Consider the following 17,465-nt stretch of genomic DNA (forward strand, 5'->3'; position numbering starts at 1 on the left):
TCACAGTTGTTCTTGAAGATGTGTATTTGGGATATCCTGTGTATCCCAACTTAAGAGTTTAGCTCAAATCACCAGGTTTTGTTTACTTTAGATCAAACCCAAAGGACTAAGAAATACCTAAAGGCGCCCTCTTGTGCCCAGCTAAGGTGTGGCGGAGGCTGGAAGTGTGGACGCCTTTAACCCTGGCCTTGACCAGCAAACTACTCAGGCAGCCTGTTCTCCCCAGAGGATGGGCACTCCTGCTTGGCACAAAGGTTCCATTAGAAGTCCTGCTGGTTCTGAAAAATGCTCCCAAGCCGGAGAGGGAGGAGCCAGGGCGGATCACCAGATTCTGGTTTCCCAGAAAGCCACCTTTGAGAGTTTCGTTGGGAAGACACACTGGGCCACAGATAGGACTTCTACCCTGACTTTGGGACAAGATGTGGGGAAGGGGCACATGTCAGGCTGCTGGAGCCCTATCAGATAAAAGGCTTCTTCTAACACACACTCCGGACCCCTCCATGCTTTTTGATCAGTCTGGAAGGCTGACCCCTTTCCCCAGCTCGCCTTGATCAAGTTCCTCCATCTCAGCGGCCTAAATCTGTTAGGTAAATGGGATGGATGAGAACACCTGGAAAGTCCCTTCCTGCTCTGACATTCTAGGATCTGCTTGAGTCATGGTTTCTGTTTCCCTACCACTGTTCTTGATTTGGGGGAAGTAGCTGTGACTCCCTAGGTTCAACCCATTTCCACCAGCTTCTAAGTGGTAGAAAGACAGACAAAAAGAAAAAAAAAAAGCATTCCCATAAACATCTCAACAGGAAAGTCCTTTCAGAGGGCAGCAAGTACAGCCAGGGAATACAACCAAACTGCCATCTGCTGGGGTGCCTGGGTGGTGTGGTAGTCAGGAAAGATTTCTCTGAGGAGGTAACACTGGAGTTGAGACCAGGGTGACAAGAACAAAGCACTTTTGAAACAGCTTGATGAGGGGAAGTATTACAAATCAGAACAAGGCAAGAGCAAGGGCACACCTTTGAGCAACAGAGAGAAGGCAGGGGGCTGGAAAAAGGTGTCAGGACATGCATGGCCCTTCAGTCTATGGTAGGTCTTTGGATGTAATTCTAAGGATATTATTTTAAGCTCTGGTGTATTTTAAGCAAGAGAGTGCCCTGATTTGATTTTTTTTTCCCTCTGTGTGCTAGGGAATCCCAGGGATTGCTTCCTGCTTTGCAGGGCTTGGGGTGGAGCAAGGTAGGGGGTGCCTCTGCAGTGAGGACTTAGTTTCCAGTGTGGGTGGGCACTGAAAGCCAGTCCTGTGAGTGCGCATCTGACCCAGGGCCTCTCATCCTCTCCAGGTCCCACCCCTGGTCCAGGAGAACCAGTTCTTTGGTAAGCACCTACCCAAAGTTATGTGTCCATGTTTGGGTCACAGCTGGGGAGTGCCTGGTCCACATCCATATGCCAAATTCCATCCATATCCCCAGCTCCAGCCCTGGCCTTGCTCGCATCCCCACCACACCCACCTCTACCTCTGTTTCTCTCAGAAACCTAAGGCTCACTCCAGGCTTGAACCCTAATCAAATCCAGAACTGCTATTTTGGCTTTTTGGGAAAAGGGGTTAGCTTGAAGAAGACCTACTGCTAGTGGGAGGCAGGTTTTTTTTGGGGGGGGATAGATTTCCCCACTTGTGTTCACCCCATCATTTCTTTTTTTCTCTTTTTGGTGGGACTGGAGCTTGAATTGGGCACTGTGCTCGCAAAGCAATGAGTGCTTAAGCCGCACTCTGGTTATTTTGGAGATGGGGTTTCTCAAACTACTTGCCCTGAGTAGCTTTGAACTTCAGTCCTCCTGATCTCAGCCTCCCAAGTAGCTAGGATTACAGACATGAACCACGGGTGCCAGGCTGTCCTCCCATCCTATTTTGAATTAGAAGGTTATGATTGCGCCTCTCACCCCAAATGCCCCAGGACACTGCATCCCCGAGGGGCCTGACAGTGCTGTTTCCCAAGTTCTTACACCTTAATTTGCCTCCTCCATCACCCTGTTCCTCACTACGCCTGCCTTAGCAGCCCCCTGGGGCAGTCTCCAGGGCAGGGGAGTGGCTAGAAAGCCAGAAGCTGGAGGTTTTGAATAAAATTTGCATATTGAAATGATAATTTGCATATCCAGGCTCCCAATATCCTGTAAGAGTCATCAGGGTGGCTGAGCAGAGCCTTGGAGGGCGGGCCTGGCCGGCTTGACAGCTCCTGTCCTTACGCCAGGAGGGCATTGTGCCCAGGGGGATGAGACATCCTGCCAGTCACCCAGAATTTAGGCATGACTCTCATCCTTAGGTTCTCTCCTCTCCTACCTCCATCCTTTAATCCATCTTCCTGCCTCACATCACTCACTCCCTTTAGCCCAACCAAGCTCTCTTCTCTGAATGTTCACCAAGTCCCAACCCTGACCTCGTTCTTATCACTAACCTACCCAAGTAGTAAGAATCATTCTTCTTTTTTTTTTTTTTTTTTTGCAGTACTAGGGCTTGAACTCAGGGCCTGAACTTTGAGCCACTCTACCAGTCCATTTTTGTGAAGGGATTTTGTTCCAAGATAGGGTCTCTTGAACTATTTGCCCAGTCTGGCTTTGAACCTTGATCCTCCTGATCTCTGCCTCCTGAGTAGCTAGGATTATAGGCATGAGCCACCGGTGCCTGGCTAAGAATCAATAAATCATTAAATGATTCTTTCTCTTTCTCTTTCTCTCTTCCTCCCTCCCTCCCTTTCTTTTTCTTTTTTTCTTTCTTTCCCTCTTTCTTTTTCTTTCTCTCTCCTTCCTTCTTTCTTTTTTCTTCCCTTTCTTTCTCTCTCTCTCTCTCTTTCTCCCTTCCTTCCTTCCTTTCTTTCTCTCTTTTTGGTACTGGAGCTTGAACCTAGGACAAGCACTCAACCACTTGAACTACAACCCCAGCCCCAAGGATCATGTTTCCCATCCAGGTACCATGGCTGGGCCATGGGGAGAAAAACAAATCAATTTATGAACAGTCAAACCTGGTAGGGCAAATGGACATCAATCAAAGATGTTAGCAATAGTGCTAAGACAGCCATTAATGGTTAAATTTGGCCTTTCTTAAAAAAGCAATTTTTTTTTCTTGGCAGTACTGGGGTTTGAACTCAGGACCTTGCACTTGCTAGGAGGAGCTCTACCACTTGAGTCACTCCACCAGCCTGCGATCTTTTTGTTTGCATTGCTAGGAATTCAACCCAGGGCTTCACACATGCCAGGCAAACTGAAAAAGCAATTGTTGAGCTAAAATCCAAAAGAAGAGGACGCATTATCATGTCCAAGAAGTAGATGTGCAAATGCCCTGGTGTGGGAAGGAGCTGGCCTCATTTCCTTCTGTTCCTGACCCCAAAATCCCTTTATCAAAGTGCTCTTCTTCAGATGCTCTGTATCCAATATTTGCTCCCCTCCCCGCTGTTTTTGGTGCTGAGGATCAAACTCAGGCCCTCACACATAGTAAGGCGAGCTGTGACCACTGGGCTATGCCCAGACTTTCCCCTATACTTCCTATTCTCCTCTGCTTTATTTTTTCTCTCCCGCACTCATCACTATTAAGTTTATCTGGCTACTAAACAATGTCAACTGTTTCCCGCACTAGAATGTAAGCTCTGAGTGCAGGACTTTATTTGGGTTGCATTGTAGTCCCTGGACCTAACACAATGCTGGGCACACAGTGCAGGCTGATGAATGAGGAAATGCAAATAACATTATCCCAGAAGCAAGGAAGAGCCACTGTGGGTTTGATTAGGCTTGGTGGAATGTAGGGGTTGACATGAGCAAATGTGGATCTTGAAAAGGTCATTTTGGTCCCTAGAGCCCACCATATTCCCATCCCTCTTCCAACTCCACACCTATGGAACCGTCTCTCCATCTCAGAATCCCAGGTCCCTTTGGCCCTAACTTGGTGCTGGCACTGAGTGTCCTACCTTCAATGACGACAGGAGGGTGTTAGGGCTGGTGCTTCCTGGTTGGTAGGCACTGCCCCTGGGTGGAAGGAAAGAGGGCAGATCCGGAAGAAGGGGGCAGGAACATTACTCTCTCCTCACTCTCTCTGGGTCCCTCTCTCATCACTGCTCCTCATCTTAGTCCTGTCGCCAACTCCCTATCCCAGCGCTGACTCCCATTCCAGTACTCATGGCTCTGGCTGCCATGATTCTATCAGAAACTAGTTCCCAGTCTCGGGGGTGGGTAGGGTGGGGATTGAGTTTATTTTCTTTAGAGCACTCACTATCCAAAATGATAGCAAACAAATTGTTTACTGTTCCTTGGTCCTTCTTTACCAGCTATTCAGCGAATTCCACATATATTTTATTTCTTCCTTGTCTTTGCAATGCCTAGAACAGTGTACATTGTGATCAAGATACATCTGTAGAGGGAAGGAAGGGAGTGAGGGAGGGAGAGAGGAACGGAAGGAGGGCCTGACTCCTGACAAACTCAATTCCACTGGAGTCCAACACTCATTCCAGCCTTCTTCCTAGCTTCATTTTTTTTTTCTTGGTAAAGGTGTGTCCTTTATAAAATCAAAGTATAGCACAGATATAGTAAAATGTGTCCAGATCAAGAGAGAAAACAGGTCCAGCTCGCACGGCCTCCACAATCCAGAGGTACTCACTAGTCTGACTTGTGTAAAATGTCTTTAGTTTTGTCTGTTCTGGAACTTGGAATAAGAAAGCAGGTCCTCTATAATGTCTGAATGTCTTTCACTCCACATAATTTTTGTAGGAATCATCCACAATGTAGCTTAATTCTTTTTTTTTTTTTTTTTTTTTTTTGAGTTGAGACATCTCACTGTAGCCCAGTCTGGCTTCAAATTTATAATCTTCCTTCCTTGGCCTCCTAAGTAGCTGGGATTACAGATGTACATTACTGTACTCTGCTGTTTAGCTTAATTCTTTTGGGGTGCTAGGGATTGAACCAGGGCCTCACACATACTTAGTAAGTGCTTTACCACAGAGCTAAATCCTCAGTCCTTTAGCTTAATTCTGTGCCCCAAATTTCACTCCAACTATCTTCTAGTTGTGTATTCAACCCCAGTCCTTCCTCAGCTCATCTTGGCCCAGAAGGAACAACAGAAACCCCTTCCCTGGCCCTTATTCAGTTCTCCCTGTAGCATCTCTAGAACCTTTCTGCACCCATGTGGTCCCTGAGCCCTGACTTCAACACCAATCCAGTCACAGACTGTGGGCCTTGGGACAGAAGGATGGGCCCATTTCTGGAGCAGGCCAGCAGGACAACAGGTTTGTACCATTCCCCCTGCCCTCTGATGCAGGTCACCCCTGCCCATGGCCCTGCTCATCAGGGATGCTTGGTTCTGCAGCCAATAGAGGTGAACAGGAGGAAGGAGCTTATTAAGATGATAAAGATCTGAAGGCCCTGCCCAGCCCTCTCCCCCAATTTCCCTGGGGCCCTAGCTCAGGCTGGACTGGCTCCCACACCCTGAAGGCTCCTTCAGCCACCCATCCACCCTCTTAGAGGCAGACCCAGAGCCCTGCCTGTGGTTCCTCCCCACCAGCTCCCACAACTCCAGCCCAGACGCCTGCTCAGCCCCGCCCAGCATGCCCAGCTCACATCCCGCCCGCCAGCCCGCCAAGGGCAGCAGCTACTCTCCAGGCTCCAGCACCAACAGGCCAAGTGTTTCCCGCCGTCTGGACTCCACTGCAGAAGTTGGCTCTGCCAATTCCTCTCTGTGCCTGGCTTCCCTTGCCTGCCTTGGCCCCCCCTGTGTGACGCCCACACAGTGTCTGGGCTTGAGCCCCCTCTTGCCTCCTGAATAGCAGCCATGGCCACCTACAAAGTTAAGGTGGCCACAGGCACCGACCTCTTGTCTGGAACGCTGGACTGCATCTCACTGACCATCGTGGGAACGCAAGGAGAAAGCCATAAGCAACGGCTGGACCACTTTGGGAGAGACTTTGCCACTGGGGCGGTGAGTGAGAGTGTGTGTGAGAGTGTGAGTGTGTTTCTCAGGGGATGGAGGTGTGCGGGAGAGGGAGACAGAGACAAAGCTTGACCGGGAGAATCTGGACAGCCAAGGGACAGCTCTGAAGTTTGTGGGCTCCCAGGTAGCTGGATGCCTCACTCACACCTGGCTCCCTACCTTTTCCCTTCCTTTTTCTCACCTCTTCTCTTTCATTTCCCTCAACCCTCTTCCTCCTTCTCCACTTACTCCTCTCAATCCTCTTCCACCACTTCTAATCCCCTTCCTTCTCATCCTTTTCCATTGCCTCTCTCCCCATCTTCATCCTTCTCTCTTCCATTCTCATTCACTCTTCCAAAGAAAAGTTGCTTCATAACTGATTTAAATTTGCACTGGATTCTCAATGACTTAAAATGACATCAGACCAGCCTGTCCAGTGGGGACCTGCTCACCCTATGATGGAAGCCCTTGGACTTGATTTTGATTTTGACAGCCACCCGCTGCTATGTGACCTGAATAGATTCCTCCATCTATGTGGCCATTTCTAAATTTCTATATCTTCGTTGAGAATCGGGAGAAAGGCTGGCTGGGCCACCCCTCCCCTTGCTAGGACTGTAGGTGGCTTGGGAAGTCCTGGCCTCTCTTGTGCTTCTTTGTACACCAGCTTCATGGTTCCTGCAGCCTCACGTGACTTGGGTAGGAGGTGGGAGAGGATAGGACCTCAGGAGTTGAGGGGGATGGAGGGGTTGGGTTTCTCCAGCAGAGGACATCCAAATTGGAAGGGTTTGGAGAGGAGCCAAGTAATCAGGTCTGTGCCTAACCTCTCTGCCCACCAGCCTAGTTGAGCATCATCCAGCATGAGCAGGGCCTAGGTAAGGGGTAACCCAGTGGGAGGCTTGAGTTGCTGGGGTCAGGCCCAGCTGCTCAGCCACCCGGGTCCTGCCCAGGTGGACGAGTACACTGTGCGGTGCCAGCAGGACCTGGGGGAGCTCATCATCATCCGCCTGCACAAGGGGCGCTACTCTTTCTTCCCCAAGAACCCCTGGTATTGCAACTACGTGCAGATTTGTGCCCCCAATGGCCGTGTGTACCACTTTCCTGCCTACCAGTGGATGGATGGCTATGAAACCCTGGCACTCCGGGAGGCCACAGGTGAGCCACACCACCCTCGTCCCTGATGTAAGTTCTCTCACTCCAGCCAGACCACTCTAGTGTGGTCACCCTGGCTCCCATCAAGCCAACCAGGTACTAGGGACTCCTGGGGTCTCCTGTCACTGTCACATGTTACTCTCAAATCACTGTTGTTGCTCCGGGCACAGCTTAGAGTTGTACATTGGAGGAACCCAGATGCATGAGGCCTGGGCCGGGGCACCTCAGCATCCCAGAGTCTGGCATTCCCAGATCATGTTTCTCTTACTGCTTCAGTCTGTCCTTGGACTCCTACAGGACGTCTGGCTGCTCTACCTTTGCTACTCTGGGTCCAGGCCTTGGCACTCTGGTAGGATGCCTTGTTTTTTATGCCAAAGAGCATGTCATGCAGCACCAAAAAGCCTCCCTGTTGTTCCAATAGAATTCTGTTATTACAACAGGATGCCCTTGCTGGGTGCCAGTGGCTCACGCCTGTAATCCTAGCTGTTCGAAGCCAGCCTGGGCAAATAGTTTGCAAAACCATATCTCCAAAAACCCTTCACACACACACACACACAAAAAAAAAAGTAGGTTTGGTGGAATGGTTCAAGGTGTAGGCTCTGAGTTCAAGCCTCAGTACTGGGGACAAAAAAACCCCAACAAAACCAGGATGCCCCATTGTTCCAGCTGGAGCCTTGTGGGATTTGGAAGCTCTTAGTTCAATAGCTCTCCAGGGCACCATGGCCTTGTACGTGATCACAATACTATAGTTTTATGATTTTCTTTCTTTTTTGCAGTGCTGGAGGTTTTAACCCTGAGCCCTGCACATATTAAACAAGGGCTGTACCACTGGGCTATAACCCCAGGCCCCCTTCATCCAGTAAGAGTATGTCCTGCTCCCATAGGAGGTCCTGTTACTCATGCAGACCAACAGACTTCTCCTGGTATTGAGTCAAGGCTACCCACTGTTTTCCGGGTTGCATGGTTGACCTGTGGAAGGGACAGGATCTGAGTGTCTGAGCTCTATGTGTCTGCCTTTGCCAGAGCCCTCTGTCTGGCTGCTTATGTCATCTTCCACAGGCTGCTCCGTGGGAACTGGCGGCCTATACTCTGCTATCTCTTAGCTCCACCCCTCAACATCTCTGGCTTTCCTGGAGGTGGGTGGGAGAGGAGGGTAGAACCTAGGATCCCCCGGGGCCTGGATTCTCATCCTTCCTGCAGCAGACTACCCTCTTCTGTTTCTCATTTCCCTGTGCTGGAATCTTCCGGAAGACAAGCTGGGGTCAAGAGAGACAGGCACAAAGGGAATCAGACCTGGGGCAGGGTGGGATTCCCAGGGGAGGGTCTCACTGGGGATACAGAGTGCCTTCCCACAGTGACAGCTCTGTGTGACATGGAAGCAGAGGAAGGGTAGGGTGACACTGGCTGGCTGGGCAGGAATGGGGTTGGGTGAGGTGGCTGCCATGCAACCAGGGCAGGGAGACTTGAGTCACCTGCTGGCCCTCAAAGGTGTGAGGCTTCTGCCCTAGGAATGAAGCCAAGTTGGGGCTCTATGTTTCACAACTCCAAGGGGCACTGTTCATCCAGAACGCAGCAGGAGCTGAGGCAGAGGGAGTGGGGAGAGGGTCATGAAGAGAGGGCCTTGCAGGAAAATGATGGGGGCTGAGTGACAGGCATAAGTCAGCCTGGGGACAACCAGTCAGGAGACTGGAGAAAGATGGGCCTGAATTTGGATCTCAACCTCCCTTTCATCATTTGTTCTCTGGACATCCGAACACATTTCTACCTTCTTCCAAGCTTTGATACCTTTGTCTGTAATATGGAGCTAACAACAGACCCTACTTCATAGGGTTGCTGTGGACATCCAATGACCTAACTCCTAAAAGGAATTTCAAAAAGGCTTAACAATGGTCATGGTTGCTACTAGGTGGAGGTCCAGTACAGCCTACCTTGGATCAAATCCCAGCTTGGCTGCTTTGTACCTACGTAATAGTCTTTTCTCCTTGTGAAATAGGCATAGCAGTACAGCCCTTTAGCTGACGCTGTTGGGGTCAGGGGTATTTTGAAATTTGGATTTTTCTCTGGAAGGTATGTTTATACATGTATATGTTCATACGTGTGAACATATATGAGTATATACTATGCACAGGTATGCATATCTATCTTTATCTAGCTCTCTATATACATGTTGAGTATCCCTTATGTGAAATGCTTGGGACCAAAAATGTTAGGTTTGGGATTTTTTTTTAAATTTTGGAGTATTTGCATACATGTGAGATATCTTGGGGAAGGGTCCCAAGTCTAAACATGGAAATTATTTATGTTTCATATATGTCTTATATATATATAGCCTGAAGGTCATTTTAATTTTAAATTTTTTTTGGCTGCACTGAGGTTTGAACTCAGGGCCTCACACTTGCTAGGTAAGCGCTCTGCCAGACTTCATTTTAATATTTTTAGGGCACCTGCATTCTGACTGCGACCCATCAACAGAGGTCAGGTGTGGAATTTTCCACTTGTGAAACCGTGTTGGCACTCAAAAAGTTTCAGATTTTGAAACGTTTTGAATTTGGGCACTAGGAATGGTCAACCTGTCTCAAACATGCACACAAAGACACATAACACCTTGTATTGTGTGATACATTTGCCACTAGGCCATCCCTAAACCAATGCACTACGACGTCTCATCAAAATTATGAATAATTATACCAGGTGAGTTAAATAAAGACGACATGTAGATTTAGGTAAATTTAGAACAGGTCTTTTGCTAACCAATGAATTTGCTGTGAAACATTTAATTCCCACACCTCTTATGCTTTGGAATTGTGGAAATGGATTGTTGATTTACAATAGTCACTTGTCTCATAGGTTATTCTCGTGTGGCTTAAATGATTAATATAAATACAGCGTTTAGGAAGTGCCTAGTAAGTCCTCTGGAACAGCCAGTTACTAATATTTCAGTGACTGTAAGGCAGACATCCCCCAGCAGCAGAGCCCAGCTTGAGAGGTAGAGCAGGGACGCATGGAGAGGAGGGCAGGTCCACAATCCTTCCATCTGAGATTCTGGCAGGGAACCCAGCCTTTCTCTCCCAGGGGAGGGGGGGGTTCCCATTCTTAAACATGCCCCCCAGAGTCATCCTAGGGGCCAGAAGCTGAACTCCTGATCTCTGAAGTGGGAAGGGTTAGGCAGGGGTGGGGGCCAACTTTGAGCTTTCTCCTTGGTCTCCCTACAGGAAAGACAGCAGCAGATGATACGCTCCCCATCCTTCTGCAGCACAGACAAGAGGAGATCAGAGCTAAGCAGGACTTCTACCAGTGAGGGCAGCAGAGTCTGGGGGCCTACAGGGGGTTAGGAGACCCAACCTGGGGTGGCATCTGATTCAGTAGACACTGACTCAGCTTCTCTTTGCAGCTGGAGAGTCTTCGTTCCTGGCCTGCCCAACTACGTGCACATTCCCAGTTATCACCCTCCTGTCCGGAGGTGCCGCAACCCCAACCGGCCAGAGTAAGGACCTGAGGCTGAGCTGCGCTCCTCTCACATCTGACACCTAGGTTGCAGCTTCCTCCCCAGCCCCCCCGCCCAGGTGCCAGGTCCCAGCACCATGCTTCTCCCACAGGTGGAATGGCTACATCCCCGGATTCCCCATTCTTATCAACATTAAGGCCACCAAGTTCCTAAACTCGAATCTCCGCTTCTCCTTCATCAAGACAGCCTCCTTTTTCTCCCGCCTGGGGCCCATGTAAGTGCGAGAGAGTGCAGGCTTCTGCAGAGACTGCCCCCCCCACAAGGCTCTCCTCCAGGGCTGGTTCAGAGACTGGATTGGCCAGGAAGGCGAGGGAGCTGCAATGACAGAGTACAAAGCCTGATCCTTGACACCCAATGATCTACAGACACCAGGACCTTGGGTGGTGGGACCTAGAGACATTGAGACCCCGATACCTCACTGGGTGGGTGGCCCTGCCACTTGTCCCAGCACACCTGGAAGTCTCTGTCTTGCCTCGCATCTCACTTTCTAGGGCACTGGCACTCAAACTCCGTGGCCTATTGGACTGCAAACGTTCATGGAAGAGACTAAAGGACATTAGGAATATTTTTCCTGCCAACAAGACTGTCATCTCTGGTATGGGGTAGGGCATCCCAAATAGAACATGGGGCAGTTCATGATGTGAGAGGGAGCAAGGGAGGGAGTGTTCAAGACCCAGGTGTGTGCACCCTCTGGGGCTTCCTAGAAAACATCAAGGCAAAGCTGGGGGCTTCGTTTTCCTCGAGTCCTCTTGGTGCCCATTATCTTCTTCTGTCCCATGCCTCTCCATCCCCGAGAGGGACTGGATGTCACTGTGATACACCTGCACCATTCTCCCCAGAGTATGTGGCTGAGCACTGGATGGAGGACACTTTCTTTGGGTACCAGTACCTCAATGGCATTAACCCAAGTGTAATCAGGCGCTGCACAAGGATCCCAGACAAATTTCCTGTCACAGATGACATGGTGGCCCCATTCCTGGGTGAGGGAACGTGCCTGCAAGCAGAGTTGGAGGTAAGACCCTCTCTGGTGGAGACCCTGGCCAGCCTCCTGCCTCCACCTGGGACATCCTTATGTCTTCTCACTTCCCAGGCCTACCTGAGTTCCACTTATGCCCACATCTCCCACTGCCCCATCCCTGTCCACCCACTGAGCCCTGTCCACCCACTGAGCCCTGGGGCCAGTGTATTCTGCATGCAAGTCATGGGTCCTGTTGGTGCCTATCTGTTTGCCCATTGTGGCTCCCCTCCAGAAGGGGAACATTTACTTGGCAGACTACCACATCCTGGAGGGCATCCCCACTGTGGAGCTCAACGGTCACAAGCAGCACCACTGTGCCCCCATCTGCCTGCTGCACTTTGGCCCTGAGGGTAACATGATGCCCATCGCTATCCAGGTGCCTGGGACACGGGAGGGACTCTGAGTGAGCGCGTTATCAGTGCTGAGTTCATGTGTGTGAATGGTCCTGTGTGCGTGTGTGTGTGTGTGCATCTGTGTGAGCATTCATGTCTGTGTGTAGCCTCCTTGTATGCCCCTGTGTGTGCCTCTGAGAGCACACCTATGTGTATGCAACATCCCAACCTGTGTGTGAGGCTGTGAGGAGGCTGGGAAGAAACCTGTATGTCTCTACATGGCACATCTGGGAGCTCCCATGGTCAGTATGTGTGTTCATGCCTGAACTTGGGTCCTGTGGTGCACCTGTGTGTAAGACCCTGTGTGTTGAGTGTTATGCTGCGAGTATATGCACCAAGGTGACTAGATGGGAATGTATTTGGTGACTTCAGCTTGTCTCTTTGACTTCATCCATCCATCCTCTTGAAAAAGAACCTCTGCTGTAGGCCAGGCCTCTCCTGGAGTACTGAGCTAATTAGACATAGCCACTGCCCACCAGTCTGGTCTGACAGGAAGAGGAACTAAGGTATTCCCTTCTCAAAGGTCCCCACAAAAGTCATGTGCAAGTTAGAGAAAGGGACCCTTCTAGGGGTATCAGTTAAGTCTTGCTCCTGGCTCCTTAGTGCAGGCTGGATTTCAGTGATGGCTCCCCCAGCACCCCAGAGGTTAGCACCCTTGCCCTTGAACAGTGTACAACCTGCCCACCTGGAGGTGGTGGCCACGGGTTGAGGTGGGGAAGGCTTCTCAGAAGAGGCAGCTTGTGAGTGCCTCTTAAAGAATGAGATGAGAGGGAACTGCCAGACAGAGACAGGGACAGGGGGAGATACTTTAGGCAGACAGCAAAGTAAGAACAAATGTGGGAAGAGAGGATGCTGAGGGGATGAGAGGAATGGAACAGAAGAGCTTAACTTTCTAGAACTTCCTTCTCTTTCCTCCTGCAGTGGAGGCTATTTTGTGTGTAGGGGTCTTTGTCCTCACTAACTCTCCCTCTTTTCCCAACCCCAGCTCAGTCAGACCCCAGGGCCTGACTGCCCCATCTTCCTGCCTAGCGATTCTGAGTGGGACTGGCTGCTTGCCAAGACGTGGGTGCGCTACGCAGAGTTCTACTGCCATGAGGGCATCGCGCACCTGCTGGAAAGCCACCTCATCGGGGAGGCCTTCTGCCTGTCCCTGCTAAGGCAACTACCCATGTGCCACCCCCTGTACAAGGTATGGGCTTGGGGGTAAGGGGACCCCAGAAAGCTGCCTGGCCATCTCAGGAGTCCAGTGAGCTCTGGGAGGCATCAGGGGACCCTACAGAGAAAGCTTGGGATGGGGACTTCCCAGAATGAGGAGGTCTGACGTTGAGATGCTGAGGTCTTTGGGGAGCAACCTCAGCCCTCTGTCATTGTCCTCCTTCCTTCCTGCCCAGCTCCTTGTCCCCCACACCCGATATACTGTCCAGATCAACAGCATCGGGCGGGCCCTTCTCCTCAATGAAGGGGGTCTTTCTGCCAGGGTAAGTCTTCTGCTGCACTTGCTTTCCTCTAGCCTTTGTAGTTACACTAAAAGCAGGACCTCCACTTGCCTTTGGATACTGGAGGTTCAGGGAGGGAGGGACAGGCTAGAGTGGGTGCTGTGTCTATGATACAGAGGCCTGGACTGTAAGGGCTCCTGGTGGTGTTGGGGGGAGGCTGGGCCTAGGGTGAGAGGTACTCTTGCTGAGTCCTGGAGGGCCTGCAGTCAGTGAGGTCCTTGGAGAACAGGTCTTGCAGGGATGCCCATCCAGCTCCAGGCGTGGTCTTGTTCCTCACAGGGCATGTCCCTGGGCCTGGAGGGCTTTGCAGAGGTGATGGTACGTGCGCTGTCAGAGCTCACCTATGACAGCCTCTGCATCCCCAACGACTTTGTGGAGCGTGGGGTCCAGGACTTGCCTGGGTATTATTACCGTGATGACAGCTTGGCAGTGTGGTATGCCATGGAGAGGTGAGATGGGGACAGCAGTGGGTGGCACTTGGGGTAGATGCACTTGGATGTTGGAACTTTTAAGGACCTGAGCTTTTGTGTCTCCCTAGGGCTTAGGCTTGGGATAGAGTCTGGGCCATCTGCTCCCTAGGCCCGAGAAGCCGCCACCTTGCTTCAGCCCATAGCCCAGCTCTGCTGTGCTGGCTGGACCCCTTCTGGTCTCTGAGTTGCTCGGGGATCTCCCCTGACCTACACTGGGGATAGCTCTGAGTAGCTTCTGGCCTTACCCAACACCCTTCCCACCTCTCCCCCACAGGCCTTGCCTACCACAGGCCTGATGCAGCTCTGGGGCCAGCCAAGGCCAGGGTAACCTGGGGAAGGTGGGAGAAACATGGTTACAAAGGGAGAAGGGAAGCTCCAAACTGAGGCCTTGTCCCCTGGTCAGGTATGTGACAGAGGTCATCACATATTATTACCCGAATGACGCAGCTGTGGAGGGTGACTCAGAATTGCAGTGCTGGGTGCAGGAGATATTCAAGGAGTGCCTCCTAGGGCGTGAGAGCTCAGGTAAGGGCTTGAGGGCTCAGGGGGACCTGGGGCTGAGGGGTGGTTCCTAGGCAAGCCACGAGGACCCTACCAGTCTGGGCCAGAGAATATCTTCTTGTGTGCTGAAAGAGGCCAAAGCCCAGCCCTTGGATCTTCACAGGGCTTTGCCCTGCTGAGAGCAGCAGCATCTCAGAGAGGGCAGGGGGAAGAAAACATGGCTGACCACACTGTCTGAGAGCAAACGCTATGGGTCATCTCTGCAGATACCTAGAGGGGTCCTAGTCCCTTATCCTAGAAATAAGTCTTTGTGGACTGAGAAATTGGGTGTGAGCTCCAACAAGAAAGGACAGTGTGCTGGAGGCTGGGGAGCTGAGGGAAGTGGCAGGCTCCAGAAGAGTGGAGTGGGAAGTGTCTTAAGTTTCTACCATGTGGGCACACATTCAGCAAATATTTACCAAGCTACTAAGATGTGATGCTGGGCTGGTTATTGAAGGAGCAAAAGGGGTTGAGACAGGCAAAGGTGCTGCCCTCAATGCTTGCACATCCTGAAATAAGGGGCTGCATTCAGTGAGTGGGTAGTTTCACTGTGGCAGTTTGGGGAAGTTTAGGGAAGCCTAAGGAGGAAAAGAGGGGACTAGAGGAATTCACGGAAGGCACTTAATTCAGCTAAGGTCAGGATGGTGAAGACAGAGTGGGATTGGAAAGCAGTAAGCTAAGGTCTAGCTGAGACTGGACCTTCCAGGGCTGAGGGTAGGGTGAACAGCTCTCAGCCATGAGCAGGTGCCAGGCTGCACAGTCTGCTTAAGGAGTTTGAAATTCCCTGAGGTGCCAGAGGGGCCATGGAGAGGTTTACAAGGAGATCAGAGTCATATGGTAGAGTAGCAGGCTGCACTGGTGATCAGGAGAGTTTGGGACATTGGTGTCCAGGAGGGAGGTGACTGGGACTTGACTAGGATGAGGGCTGGTGGATGCAGAGAATTCCAGAGCTAGTTGGGAGCTACAAATGACAGGACTTAGTCCCAGTATGGATTGGGAGTGATGGGGCTGTGACCAGGTACAGCGTCTTGAAGTACTGCCAAGACAGCATATCAGCGACTGGAAGCACACGCTCTTCTGAGTGGCCAGTCCTAGGGCGGGACTGACATAGCCTGATCCCTTTCCCACCTGTCAGGATTTCCCACATGCCTTCGAACAGTACCTGAGCTGATACGATATGTCACCGTCATCATGTACACTTGCTCTGCCCGGCACGCAGCTGTCAACACAGGCCAGGTACCTGTGCTCCCCAATTCTAGTTCCTGCCCCAGTCCCAGACCTCCTAAACTTAGCCTCTGTCCCAACTTCAAATCTAACTTCAGTCATCATCCCTGGTCCAGCCCCAGCTTGTCTCAACCAAATCTGGTTTCAACCTGTCTCTATGAAAACCCTGGACCCAGCCTCTCAGCTTCAGCTCAATGCCACCCCAACTGTAGCTGCAAATCCAGCCCCAACACTATCCATCTAAACCAACCAGCCCACCCTTAGCCCACTGGACAGCAGTCCAAGTCAACTATGGGAGAGAGGGTAGCCAGAGCCTAGTGGGTGGGAACTCCTGGGATGCTCTCTGACTCAGAACTCCTGGTCTACCCCACTTCCAGCTGGAGTTCACCTGCTGGATGCCTAATTTCCCATCATCCATGAGGAACCCGCCCATGCAGGCCAAGGGGCTGACCACTTTGGAGACCTTCATGGATACGTTGCCCGATGTGAAGACGACGTGTATTGTGCTCTTGGTGCTCTGGACTCTCTGTCGCGAACCTGATGACAGGGTGGGGGATTCTGCACATAGGCAGGGACTGGGGGCTGGGGGTGGTGGAGGGCAAGGATAGTTTAAGGGTGTCAAAGGCAGGGAGTAGGGAGTGGGAGGCTGCGGAAAGGAGTCCTGAAAAGTGGACAGGGGTTGGTGGGCCTGGCTTCATCCCAGCACTTGGTTCTGTGCCTGCAGCGGCCCCTCGGCCACTTCCCGGACATCCACTTCGTGGAGGAGGTCCCGCGGAGAAGCATGGAGGCCTTCCGCCAGCACCTGGCTCAGATCTCACACAGCATCCGCCAGCGCAACAAGTGCCTCCCCATCCCCTACTACTACCTGGACCCGGTGCTGATTGAGAACAGCATTTCGATCTAGGACTGCCCCTCCTCTCCCCGCCCTGCTATTTTCCAATAAAATCACTTCAAACGGCTCACCCTGAGACCGAGCATGCACGCGGCAGTTCCCTGGGGGGCGCGGGCGGGGTTTCCGCAGATCACAGCCAGGGGCTCTGGAAAGCAGCAGTGCTCCTCGGGTAGGTCCTCATTCCCAGGCGGCATTGGGAATATTGAGCAGGAAGAACGGTTCCATCTCATAAGCCATGATTCTGGTCCATCTTCAGTCCCCTCCGTCTGGGGACTTAGTCCACTCAAACTTTGCCCATCTAGGGGGGACAGAGCACTTGAGATCAGTCTGAAACATAAACGCCCACCTACCTGCGCTAAACAGCACCAGCCCACAAGAAATCCAGCCCACCCCAAGCCAGCTCACGCTGAACCCCAGACCAATCTAAGCTCCACCTACTAGGAACCCACCCCACCCTAAACCACACACTCCAAGCTCTGCCCACCCAGGATCTCAGCCTGCTTTTTTTCTGCTTGCTGGTTCTGTAGGCATTGGAGTTCCTGCCTTTTTGAGCCAGATTAAGCCACAGGGAAGAATTAGACACTGGGCTGGCTGACTGGATTCCCAAAGGGCCATCTATTCCTAGCCAGAGAAGGGATCAGGAAGGGTGTGTGGAGCCACTGCTAAGGCAGGTGTTGGCACAGGCAGCTCCTGTCGGGTTGTTCATACAGGGACTCCTGGAGGACTTCAAGGGGGAGGTGGGCCATAAGCCAAGCTTGATGCAAGGCAGCATTCGAATGAGAAAGAAGAAATTAGGGAGCCTCACCTCCCTATACTTGGTATGTGCTGAGGAGGAAGAATG

At 51.5% G+C, this 17,465-nt stretch overlaps 1 protein-coding gene across 1 annotated transcript; it reads left to right on the plus strand.

Moving 5' to 3' along the window:
• The first annotated feature begins 5,513 nt into the window (after positions 1–5,513).
• Alox12b (arachidonate 12-lipoxygenase, 12R type) lies at positions 5,514–16,694 on the plus strand. Its single transcript, XM_020175552.2, has 15 exons — positions 5,514–5,947; positions 6,886–7,090; positions 10,300–10,381; positions 10,479–10,571; positions 10,684–10,806; positions 11,084–11,187; positions 11,432–11,604; positions 11,843–11,986; positions 12,988–13,191; positions 13,394–13,480; positions 13,778–13,947; positions 14,372–14,493; positions 15,644–15,744; positions 16,110–16,280; positions 16,457–16,694. Exons 1-15 carry the CDS (start codon positions 5,801–5,803, stop codon positions 16,634–16,636), a joined length of 2,106 nt encoding a protein of 701 aa, XP_020031141.1. The 5' UTR covers positions 5,514–5,800; the 3' UTR covers positions 16,637–16,694.
• Positions 16,695–17,465: the final 771 nt, after the last annotated feature.

This window comes from Castor canadensis, chromosome 11 (genome assembly GCF_047511655.1).
Source record: "Castor canadensis chromosome 11, mCasCan1.hap1v2, whole genome shotgun sequence".
Classification (NCBI taxonomy): Eukaryota; Metazoa; Chordata; class Mammalia; order Rodentia; family Castoridae; genus Castor; species Castor canadensis.

Bases quoted from the DNA above. Each gene is read 5' to 3' on its own strand.
- Alox12b (XM_020175552.2), top strand. From the start codon at position 5,801: ATGGCCACCTACAAAGTTAAGGTGGCCACAGGCACCGACCTCTTGTCT. The intron at 10,572-10,683 runs GTAAGGACCTGA...CTTCTCCCACAG, and splicing joins CGCAACCCCAACCGGCCAGA to GTGGAATGGCTACATCCCCG. The intron at 11,987-12,987 runs GTGCCTGGGACA...TCCCAACCCCAG, and splicing joins TGATGCCCATCGCTATCCAG to CTCAGTCAGACCCCAGGGCC.